Here is a 12,406-nt window from a genome sequence, read left to right on the forward strand (position 1 = left end):
CATGAAAATCCTCATAGGAAGGGCAGGGGTCTGAGCAGGAGTGAGAAGGTTCATGGTGTGTGCCTGGTGGCTTCTCAAGGGGATGTCTCTCAATGTGTGACAGCAGATGGTTCATTCCTCTAGGAAGCTGAGGGTGAAATCTGGGCTGTCTCTGTGAAAAGGTGGACCACGTGTGTTCCTAGAAAAGCTGGGTGATTTCAGTGGCCGTGCTATGCATTTCTGGGTGTATGAGGGTATGACAGGCATATGTTCTGCCTTTGGTCTGTAGGTGAACTTTTCTGTCCTGCCTGCCAGTTCCCAAATAACCACACAGAGACTTAATGTTAGATGTAAATGCTTGGCTGATAGCTTAGACTTGTCACTAACTAGCTCTTACACTTAAATAACTGCTTTTTATTATCTGTGTGCTCGTTTACCTCATTTATGAACTTCCCATCCTGCTCACGCGCTCTGTGTCTCATGTTGTCTCCTCCCTTCGTCTTCCCAGAGCTCTCCCTGTCTGTCTCTCCTGCCTGTGCCTCCTCCTGCCTAGCTACTGGCCACTTAGCTCTTTATTAAACTAATGAGAGTGACACATCTTCACAGTGTACAAAAAGATTACTCCACAACATTGGCCTTAGTTACTTTGGTGACAGTGGTCCTTAAGACTCAATTGAATCCCAGGCTAGAGAGATGGCTCAGTGGTTAAGAGCACTGGCTTCTCTTCCAGAGGACCCATATTTGTTCCTAGCACCTACGTGGAGGCTCATAACTGTCTGTAACTCCAGTTACAGTGCCCTCTGGATCCAATACCCTCTGGCCTCTGCAGGCACATGTGGGCTACAAAGAAAACATAAAGTACAGGCAAAACACCTATACACATAAAAATTTAAAAATAAATATTCAAGGGGCTGGAGGGATGGCTCAGAGGTTAAGAGCACTGACTGCTCTTCCAGGGGTCCTGAGTTCAATTCCCAGCAACCACATGGTGACTCACAACCATCTACAATTCTGGCATGTAGGCAGAACACTGTATATGTGATAAATAAATAAATTTAAAAACTAAAATAAAAATAAATATTTTAAAAGAATCAGTTGATTCTCAACTTGAAGGACCTTGTGAATTCCTAGGGGCATGTTAAGATGGAATGGGGGTGCTTTCTCATGGTCTTGAACATTTTAACATGGGAGAGAGGCACTGTGCCAGGGTCTCTGTGGGTGGACTCAGACTGTACTTAAGCTTTCAGGTCTCACTCTCTAGATGAGGTAGAAATGGTTCAGCAGTAGAGAATGAATGCATTTATCCCTGGACAGTATGCCTAGGGTGTACTCAGCCACACTGGCTGGCTATAATGGTGACTGCTACCTGTTGGAACACATTTATGTTTGATTGTTTTGAGACATGTAGTCCAGGCTGGCCTTGGACTCACTACGTAACTGAAGGCACCTTTGAATTCATGACCTTCTGAGTGCTGGGTTCAGGCATATTTGACAGTGCAAGGGCCTCTGTTTTGAAAAGGGCTGCCTGGTCTGAAGCCTTCAGGGAGGACCTGTGTCTGCCTTATCTGCATTCAAGGTGGCTGCAGATGGTGGCTCAGGGTTCTTCTCCCATCTTCTGAGCAACACAATTCCCTCAAATCTGCTGAACCCTATCTCCCTCTTGTATCTTTGCCACCTGCCAAGTGCCTGTTGCTCTGAGGGGATGGATGCATTCTTAGGTTGTGGTGGTTATGTTGAACATTGCAGCCCAGCCCAGCCTTCCCTTCCATTCTGTGGAAAGCGGGAAGCATTGGGTCCTGAGGTCGACGGCTGTTTTCCCTACTACCCCCCCAGTGTCACATCTTGATTCAACGCTCTTTTTTTTTTTTTTTTTTTTCCTTCTTGGGCACAGGGCAGCACTGGCTGGGCTGTCCCGCAGCCTGATGGAGCGTCTGGTGGAGAAGCATGGCGCTGGTGCGGTAAGAATGCTGACAGTTCAGTACCGAATGCACCAGGCCATCACTCGCTGGGCCTCGGAGGCCATGTACCATGGGCAGCTTACCGCCCATCCCTCTGTGGCAGGACACCTCCTGAAGTGAGTGACCTGGCTTCTTGCTTCCCCCTGACCTTTCTGCTTCACCTGGCTCCAGCCCCAGTTGGCGCTCTGTGGGAGGGAAGTGTCTCCTTTAGGGGCTTGGGGTGGCAGAGGCTGCTGACACTCATCTTCTCCCTGGGCCTTCCTGGGAGTTGGATCTATTGAGTGGCCCTTCTGTCTTTTGGGTGGGAATGATCAGTGCTGTTGTGAAGGAGGTCATTCCTACCTACCTTCTGCCTACTCCTGTGCCAGGGACCTCCCAGGTGTGGCTGACACAGAGGAGACAAGTGTCCCCCTGCTGCTCATAGACACAGCCGGCTGTGGACTGTTGGAGCTGGACGAGGAGGACAGCCAGTCCAAGGGAAACCCCGGTGAGTCCCCAGCCAGTATCCACTGGTCCTTCTTAGACTGCTTTTATAACAAGTCACTCCACGGACTGGAAATGAGCCTTAGCAGTTACGAGCGGTTACCCAAGGTCAGTTCCCAGCACCCTTATCGGACATCACACGATTGCCTGTAACTCCAGCTCAAGATACCCAATGGCCTCAGCAGAGCACCCAAGCATGTGTGGCTATCACATCTACACATAAATGAAAATAAATATTTAGAAATGAAGTAAACCGGGTCTCTCCAGGCATCTGCTTTAGCAAGGCACTGGGTGGCAGAGATGAGGACGGTTCCCGGTAAACTGTGCACCTGGTTGAACGCCAAAGGCATCTATGTGCTCTTTCTAGGCTCCTGGGGCTGGTGGCCTTCTCCACACTCTTCTGAAAGCAGCCTGGCTTCTTGGTTCATCTTGGGTTGAGAATCTCTCTAAGCCAGCAGGCCCCAGGTCCTGTGAAACTCATCTGCCAGCCTGTTGACCTGCTCAGCTGCCCAGCTCCCAGGATACTCTCTGCCCTTGACCCAGCATAAGATCTGCTCACAGCAGGCAGAAGTGTTCCCCACAGCTCAGTAACAGAGGCTGCATAGTATGGCCCTCACTGAACACCGCCTTTTCTCCTCCCCAGGCGAAGTTCGCCTCGTCACTTTGCACATCCAGGCACTGGTGGATGCTGGGGTCCATGCAGGTGACATTGCTGTCATCGCACCCTACAACCTTCAGGTGTGAGGGGTCCCCTTTTGTTTCTTTCTATCATTGGACTCAACTGGCTAGAGGCTAAAAGGACTGTGTCGTTTGTTGGCGTGTGTGACTACAAAGTCCAGGGCTAGAGTGGACCTCATTGTGGCCAGGTCTGGGGCCCAGAGGACACCAGCAGGAGACTATACATGTATTTATGCACCTCATGTTGCTATGAGCCTGTCCCCACTGGTTCCCCACTGTGACCTTCCTTGAGCATTCCCAGGTAGACCCAGTCCTATAGTCCATGCTTGCAGATCAGCATGCCCCAAGTTATATCCCTGCCCCCATCTGCTCTGGTAGGAGAAGCTTGCTGCCTGCATAGTGCAAGGTCCTCAGAAGCAGTGTCACCCTATTCTGGTTACCAGCATCACACAGGAGGCCATCAGAGACAAGGAGATGTCATAACTTAGAAAGTGCTGCCAAGCTCCCAGCATATAGCTTAGTGGAGACCCTCTCCCTAGTGTGTGAGGTCCCCAGCTCAGTCTCCACTGCTCTGTTGCTCCCAGACTAAGAAGAGAAAGAAGCTACAAGCTTCCTGGACATAGTCTCATGGCAGTATACGGCTGTTGTAGTCACTGAGGGGTGCCCTTAGTGCCATTCCTGCAGGTCAGGGCTCCCGGGGGTGATGGGTCTTGAAGTCCCTGCTTTCTGTTTCAGGTGGACCTGCTCAGACAGAGCCTCTCCAACAAGCACCCTGAGCTCGAGATTAAGTCTGTTGATGGCTTCCAAGGCCGAGAGAAGGAGGCTGTGATCCTGACCTTTGTCAGGTCCAACAGGAAAGGTACATGACGCAGCCCCCCCCCCCCCCCCCGTGGGAGCCTTGAGCACAGCCTGGGAGTGAGTGTGCTGATCATGAAGGCACCAGGAACCCTCCTGTATGGGCAGCATCACTGTTCAGTCTCTACCCCCTGAGCTCATGCAAAGTGCAGGACCAAGGGCATGGTATTGACCCCTCAGGGTCAGCAGAGCCCAGGTAGACAGGGAGCATCCTGGGAAGCAAAAAGAGCTTCCCATCCTAGTGTCGGGAGGGGAGAGCAAGGGAATAGACTCAAGTGACTGGGGAGACAGGCTGGGGCATAGTGGGCCCCAAGTGACTTGGTCACCCCGTCCAGAAGGAGGAACCCTTCCCCCATGCCCTAGAGCCTGTCTTTTGGCCTTGAGGGATGATTTGATTTTTGTGTGGCTGTAGCTTGTCATATGGTGAGAAAACTGCACCCAGGCAAACTGGATCGTGAGCTTGCAGAGTGGCTTTGGTAGCAGACTGGAGATGGATAGGAGGGAAATGGCTTTGGCACAGAGCCTTGCCCTGTGTCCACAGCGCCTGTTCCTAGCATCCTGACTACACTTGGGGAGGAGACTGTACTTGCCAGGCAGTGGTGCAGTCACAGTGCTCCCACACTGGCCAGCAGTGGGACAAGCATCAGGTAGTGTGTGCAGGGAATGCCAAGGGGCAGCTCTAGACTGCTGTAGCTCTGATGATGTGACCGGTCCTGACTGTCCCTGACAAGCATCCTGTTCCCTGCCTTGGTTCTCTGTCTCTCTCACCTCTAGCCTTTTTTCAGGTGAAGTTGGTTTTCTGGCTGAGGACAGGCGGATCAATGTTGCTGTCACCCGTGCCCGGCGCCATGTGGCAGTCATCTGTGATTCCCGCACTGTCAATAACCATGCCTTTTTGAAGACCCTGGTGGATTATTTCACAGAGCATGGGGAGGTACGCACAGCCTTTGAGTACCTGGATGACATCGTCCCTGAGAACTACACCCATGAGGGCTCCCAGGGCCACAGCCATGCTCCCAAGCCCAGGGGCCCTGTCACCTCCATCAGGAAGCCTACCAATGAGCAGGAGAATGGCCAAGAGGCCAGAGCAGCTGCTGGACAGGGCCGCAGGAAGCCGAACGAGAGGCCCCCGGGCTCTCAGGTCCACTCCCAGCCCAGCTCTGGTGCGAGAGGCTGTGATAGAACTGGAGCAATAGACCGCACAGAGCACTTTAGGGCCATGATCGAGGGGTTTGTGGCCAGCAAGGAGTCACAGTTGGAGTTTCCCGCATCCCTGAGCTCCCATGACAGACTACTAGTCCACCAGATAGCTGAGGAGCATGGGCTAAGGCACGACAGCACCGGGGAGGGGAAGGCCCGGCACATCACTGTGAGCAGGAAGAGCCCTGCAGGTTCTGGCGGTGTGGCCCCACAGCTTCCTTCACCCCCCAGCCCTGCACAGGCTGAGCCTGAACCACTGTCACAACAGCCCCTTGGGCAGCCACATTGCTCCACACAGCTGGATCTGAAGGCACTGCACCTGCAGAGGCTGCAGAGACAGCAGGGCAGCCAAGCCCAACCCGCCAAGGCACAGCCAGGTGTGGGTTTGCATCCACAGAAGACTCAACAGAAGAAAAAGAAAAAAGAAACAAAAGGTGAGCCACAGTTCCTCTCAAGCTTCCTATCTCCTGCCACCTGCCACTCCCTGCTGCCCAGGAGCCAGTTAGACTCCCGTGGCCATGTGGAGTTTGCTTTTCCTGTGATTCTTGTCTCTCTGGCCTGGCCTCCCCTGGGGTCATAACAGGCAGGTCACCTGCTCATCCCCAGAGCCCTGCAGGAGCAGGAGAGAGAAGCCTTGGCGTGCTTAGTGCTGCTGTCCCTATGGGGAAAGGAGGCAGTTAGGGCCTTATGGGGCAGGGCATGTTCTTACTGGCAGCATAGGTCCAGGTCCTCAGAGTTGCAGGCTTGCTGAGCCCATCCCTCTTTTGCCCCCTGCCAGGGCCCAGTAGACTGTGTGCTCTGCATTCAACCTGCACTGTGCCTGCCATCCCCTGGGTGACCCCAACCCCTGAATTGACACACATGCTCCACCACAGCAAGGGCGAACCTGCTGGGGCATGGTTCGGAACACTTCAGTGGGCCCCCGCCAACAGGACCACGGGTTGGCTCCCTTTGGGACATTATTCCCATGAGCAGACCTCACAGGTGCCATTCTTGGCTTCGGAACCAGCCCCCCAGGGTTGGGGCACTGCTCCATGCATGCCATAGTACATGGAATGGCTCCTATAGCCAGGCTATGTGCTAGTGACCAAGATGACCCCTGCCTCAGATGGAGAAGCACTTTGTCTGTGCCTTGGCAAGCCTGGACCTACCCATGTCTGCTTTTCCTGCCACAGGGCCTACATGGCCTGGGAGCCCCGTCCACTCCTAGGATTCTGGGATTGCCTCCGGCTACCATCTTTCAGAGTTCCCAGGATCTCACGTGTTCTGCAAAGGTTCAGGCCCTGTACCAGCAGCCGAGGTGCAGGGTGGCCACACCTATGACAGGCTTTGCCTGGCCAGTGCTCTTCAGGACCCTGGCCATGGAGTGATGGCTGACAGGAAGGATGAGCTGAAGGCAGGAAGGTTGGGTTGCATCTTCTATCTGGTCTGACTGCTCGGCTGGTCCTTATTTCTTGTCCATCTCCTGAGCATGCTCACTGAGGGTGCTGCCAGAATGGGATGCACCCTCCCCAAGGTCCTCTCTAAGTCACTTGGTTCTACTTGGGATGTGCCAGGGTCCAGTGTCTGGGTGGCTTCAGTTTCCCCTTATATAGCCAAGAGGGGAGAGCAGAGATCACTGGACACCCTATATACGGGAGACAGAGAGAGAGAGAGAGAGAGAGAGAGGGAGGGAGGGAGGGAGGGAGGGAGGGAGAGAGGGAGGGAGGAAGGAAAAAAGAAGGAAATCACTGGACACATACACATGGGGTTGGCAGAAGCAGATATTATTATTAGGTGGGCACAGGTGATCCAGGAATTATTATATTATTATTATTATTAGGTGGGCACAAGTGATCCAGGAGTTATTATATTATTATTATTAGGTGGGCACAGGTGATCCAGGAGTTATTATATTATTATTATTATTAGGTGGGCACAGGTGATCCGGGAGTTATTATATTATTATTATTAGGTGGGCACAGGTGATCCGGGAGTTATTATATTATTATTATTAGGTGGGCACAGGTGATCCGGGAGTTATTATATTATTATTATTAGGTGGGCACAGGTGATCCGGGAGTTATTATATTATTATTATTAGGTGGGCACAGGTGATCCGGGAGTTATTATATTATTATTATTAGGTGGGCACAGGTGATCCGGGAGTTATTATATTATTATTATTAGGTGGGCACAGGTGATCCGGGAGTTCTGGGAGACTTTGTCTAGTCTCAGTCCCTCACACCTGACCCTAGTGTGCCTAGGCACTGTAGCACCTACCAGTACATAGGGAGGTGCATGGAGCCATGGGCAGACCGGGGCCTGCCTCCACACTCTCTGCCCTGGTGTTGCACATGTGTGTACTTTGTGGGACCACACTGTGTGTCGCTGCATTTCTGTACTCCTGAGCTTTCTCTGGCAAAAATTGTATTTCTTAAACATCGACAGTCACAGCCTCCATTACCCAAGCTCTGTTAAAACTTTACATTTATTCATTGTGTATATGTGGATGCATGTGTCATAGCACACATTTGGGGGGTCAAAGGACAACTTTCAGGAGTCAGTGTTCTTCATTCCACAGATGGAACTCAAATTGCCAGGGTTGGAGGCCAGTGTTCTTAACCAGTAAGCCATTTCACTGCCTTCACCTGAGAATTTTTTACTTGGTCCCAAGTATGTAGATATATAATATACAAATTGTACATTTACCAGTAAGTCATAAAATTCGGGGGGGTTGGTTTTTTTTGTTTTTTTGTTTTTTTTTGAGACGGGGTTTCTCTGTATTATTTTGGAGGCTGTCCTGAAACTCTGTAGACCAGGCTGGCCTTGAACTCACAGAGATCCACCTGCCTCTGCCTCCCGAGTGCTGGGATTAAAGGCGTGTGCCACCAACGCCCGGCAGATTCTGTTTTAGAAGTTCTTTGGTATACATAAAATTTTACCATTTATTAAAGATGAGAGCAAATCTGCTTCTAGTCAGCCAGACACTTGTCTAACACAACACAGTCCAAAGATGTACCACTTGATAAATTCTGAGGAGCGCTGGGCAGGAAGTGCCCCATTGTGTTGGTGTCTGTAGTTAGAACAAGATGCCTTTGTGAGAATGGAGTCACCTACAGTGAAGCACCAAGCTCCTGACACGGACTGCAGTCACAGCAGAGACTGGTCACTCTGGCGTGATGGCAGGGGCAGTGCTGAGCACATGTGTTGTGTGTTCAGATCCAAGGCTTCAGCAGAGGCACCATGCAGCACACATTTGATTTTGAATAGATTTTTGCTTATTGTATTTCTAGAGGCTTTCACAGTTGCTGAGTTTTTCATGACTCCATCCTGACCCCTGAACACCCACAGTTTAAGTAAGATATTTCATTGTCAAACAAGCAATTCCTGCCCTTGGCTAAGAGTCTGAGGGACTTCTACTGGGGCCTGAGTTGAGTAGCTTCCATCCCTGGTGGTACTGATGTTTGGCCTGGGTTCTGTTTTTGCAGTTGATTCACAGCCCCCTGACCCCTCAAAGATTTTCTGGTAAAAAGGTACACTTTTAGAGGCATTCTGCACTGTGTCCTACCCCTCAGACCTGGGCAGTGGGCTGGGCAGGCCCTCAGCTCCGCATTGTGTCCTCCCTAGAGGCTGGGCTGTGAGGTGGGCAGTGTATTGGGCAGGTTGTCCACTTGGTGAGGACCCTGCACCCTGGGCTGATAGCAAATCCCACCAAGGACTCTGGGGTTGGGGTGTCTGCTGTCTGCAGTGTCTGCTCTCCATCCTTTCCCTTGCCTGAGCACTGCCTCGTTCCTTCCCAGGTCCAGCTCTGCCCTGCGAGGAGGACTTTGATGCCCTGGTGTCAGCTGTGATTAAGGCTGACAACACCTGTAGCTTTGCCAAGTGCACGGCCAGCACCACCACCCTGGGCCAGTTCTGCATGCACTGTAGCCGCCGCTACTGCCTCAGCCATCACCTGCCTGAGGTGACAGCTCCTCCCAGATGGTGTGGGGGCATCACTTAGGGTGGGGGGTAGCCAGACCAATTTAAGCCCTCCCTAGCCCATTTCCTATAAAAGCCAAAACAGATGCTGATCATGATCTGCTGTGAACACTCGAGGCACAAGGAAGCAAAGTGCACCTTTGCCAAGGGACAACCACAGCAGTGGAGACTCTGGGTAGAGGAGGTCTGTCCATCCTGCACTCTGTAGATTGATTGGCTAACCTAGCTCCAGGCAGAGGCTGGGGAGTGACTCTGGCCTGCAGACTCTTCAGGTCAGGTACAGGACCTGTGAGGACTTGGGAGCAGAGCAAGCTTTGGTTCCCTGGGGCACCCGGGCTTGGTGGGGATTTGAGAAAGAGGCTGGCATAGAGTAGGGGACAGAAACTACGGAGTGCTTCCAGGAGGCAGTCCAGGAATCAGGACTGTTTGGGGTTAGTGTGCTAAGGCCCACAGGGTGGGAAGTTAAGCCTGGCTGGGGAGTACAAGAGTAACAGCAGGCTGTCCTTCCTTCTAGCGTGCAGAGGCCCCAGCATAGTCAGCTGGGTTGGGTGGAATGACCTGGGCTATCAGAGTCAGATGTGGGCAGCACAAGGTGTGACCAGGGCCATGGTATCACCAGACTGGCAGCAGCTTGGAGAGTTGGGGCTGGTGGTAGGAGCAGCTGCAGGGACCATGTGGACAACTCTGTAAGCAGACAAGGGATGTTACCTCCTGTCCATAATCCCCAGGGCTCCAGCCTCAGGATGTAGACTCATCACTGGGTAGCTGTAGAAGGATGGACTTGGGGAAGGCAGAGAGTAGATCCACGGTCTCGCACCAGCCTTAAGTATTCCCTTTGATGCAGATGTACAGGCTGCAGTCTCCCATGCCCACAGCTCACCCTGACTCTTGTGTCTTTTCAGATCCACGGCTGTGGTGAAAAGGCTCGCGCCCATGCCCGGCAGATGATCAGTCGGGAAGGAGTACTCTATGCAGGCAGTGGGACCAGGGATAGGGCTCTGGACCCGGCCAAGAGGGCCCAACTGCAGAGGAGGCTGGACAAGAAGCTGGGTGAGCTCAGCAGCCAGAGGACAAGCAAGAGGAAGGAGAAGGAGAGGGGGACATGAGGCGATGTCCCCATGCAGGGCCGAGTGGGGCAGAGGGCCAGGGCCTGTGACCAGCTTCCTCGGCAGCAGGTGGAACACAGTCCAGCACTAGCCATTTCTATGCTCATTCTGGCATATCCCCCTGTTCCTCAGTGACAAGGGTGGTGTTCTCAAAGAGACCTGCTTGGTCTTAGACTCCATCAGATTAACTGCCTGACTGCCCAGACCCCATTAATGCTGCTCAGGTGCGTGTCCTGAGAAGTGAGTGCCGTGCATGGCTAGCTGGCCATGGCCACCTCCATCCTGTCTTCAATGACACAGTGGGCATAAAGTGTGTGCTCTGGGGATAGGAGGGTGGCTGCTCCAGGGCTGGGAGGCTCCTAGCCTGTGATTGCCTGCACTCTGCTGCTGCTTGGTGACTGGTGAGAAGGAGCCATCCCAGGGCACCTCACTGCTCACCTCACAAAGTCTGCATCCTCTCCAGAATTCTATACCAGTTGCTCCTGGGAACTTTGACAGATGTGTTTTTGCCTCAGGCTCTTGTTTCAAAAGAATGTGAGTTATTTGCAAATTAAAGTGTATACATAGTGGCTGTTTGCCTGTGACAAAGGTGAGTATCCTTTACCTCTGGCCCAGATATCACTCTGTATATAGGGTGAATGGGTGGGCAGTGATAGCACCTCCCAAGGCATCCAGGAGTGATGGTATAGGGCAATACGCAGTCTGGCAGCAGAGACGAGGCAAGGCCAGTACTGGGAAGTCACATGATGTGTGAAAAGAAAAGGATGCCCTCTCAGCTGGCTTTCCTAGCAAGGAGGATGGAGTTTGAGATTGGGAAGTTTGGCAGCATATAACTGGACAGTCAACCCAGACTGCAGGGAAATGCTGGACTCCCAAGATGGGTTGTATGGGATACTTCCTGCTGGGGCCAGGCTCTGAATCCTCCCTCCCATGAGGGTCTTCATACCCTGCTATCTGCCTGTTCTCCCTAAGGGTCATTTTTGTTCAAGCAAAGGGAAGCATGGCTTCCATGACCTGGTGCCTGAGGTTCCTCTCCTGGGAGCCTGTTCATGCTGCAGTCACACTACTGTCCCCCAAGTGGCTGCACACCTTGATCTCTGTGCTGTTGCCAGGGCAGGACCATCTTTGCCCTCTGCTGTGTGGCTGTGTCCTGCAGGTTGGACATGACCATGGCCACCTGAACTAGAGCAACTGTAATGTATGCACAGGACCTTAGGAGACTAGGTTTCTTAACAGTCCCCTGCGTAAGGTCTCCCAAGACTCCTCTCCTTCTTGAGGTTGTTGAAGAGGCAAACAGTTGGCTGGTGGGGGTACTTTTAGGTAATGCAGCTGCCCATATGTCCCCCAAGGGAACTTCTAGATGGTACACCTGCTGCCGAGTCACCCATGCCCAGGAGGCTTCCATGCAGTACAGAGTCACACATGCTCCTGAAGCTTTGCCATCCACCCAGTTAGACTTGGACAGAAGCCTTCCTTTGGTCTGTGGTGGCCTCTCTCCCTGGGGTGAGATCAGCCATCTCTCCCCGCAAAAAGTCATGTAACAGCACCTCCTCCTCCTGTGCTCATGGTTGCCTTCCTTGCTTGTGTCCATGTGTAGTGTTTGGACAGAATTGTTGGGAAGGGGACATGGCTGTGGCTGCGATTATACCCCAGTGCAGAGCTCAGCCACCAGTGCAGCACTAGGCAACACACACACACACACACACACACACACACACACACACACACACACACACACACACACACACACACCAAGCCTGTTCACCTACTAAGCAGGTAGGAGAATGACCGCGTTACTCTCAGAAGTGAACAGGTGTGGCTTGGTCCCTGTACACTGGCATGGGCCATTGCCTGCACCGTGTCTTCACACTCCACAAAGCCCCTTGGGGATCATCCTCACTCTGACTGCTCCTCCATTAAAATGCTGACATCAAAGGTGGCTAAGTTCAAAGTTTCCATGTCTCATCCCAGAGAGTCCTGGTTAGGAAAATGTTTGTGTCTGATTGCTTGGAAAGAATGTCCTATAGCCTAGCTGGGCAGGTTAGCCCAGGAAATGGAAAAGGCAGCCAGACGTCTCCCCCAGCCACTGTGAGCTCTGGGTTGCTGGGACAGCCTCTTAGGAGGGAGTGGCTCACACCCGTTTAGGTTTGTTAGGAGTGAAGTTTCTTGTGAGGTCCATAGGTG

The 12,406-nt window shown here is 52.5% G+C and overlaps 1 protein-coding gene across 2 annotated transcripts in view; it reads left to right on the forward strand.

The window, feature by feature from the left end:
- Positions 1-10,791, forward strand: part of Ighmbp2 (immunoglobulin mu DNA binding protein 2) — a 30,489-nt gene extending 19,698 nt beyond the window's left edge. The window contains 7 exon segments of one of the 2 annotated variants that reach the window (NM_001281389.1): positions 1,871-2,053; positions 2,306-2,424; positions 3,064-3,158; positions 3,834-3,957; positions 4,739-5,587; positions 8,936-9,099; positions 10,019-10,684. In NM_001281389.1, the coding sequence (NP_001268318.1) occupies positions 1,871-2,053; positions 2,306-2,424; positions 3,064-3,158; positions 3,834-3,957; positions 4,739-5,587; positions 8,936-9,099; positions 10,019-10,222 (1,738 nt within the window). In that variant the 3' untranslated portion in view covers positions 10,223-10,684. 2 annotated transcript variants of the gene reach the window in all.
- Positions 10,792-12,406: the final 1,615 nt, after the last annotated feature.

Source organism: Mesocricetus auratus, unplaced genomic scaffold, assembly GCF_017639785.1.
Source record: "Mesocricetus auratus isolate SY011 unplaced genomic scaffold, BCM_Maur_2.0 Super-Scaffold_4256, whole genome shotgun sequence".
NCBI classification, from domain to species: Eukaryota; Metazoa; Chordata; class Mammalia; order Rodentia; family Cricetidae; genus Mesocricetus; species Mesocricetus auratus.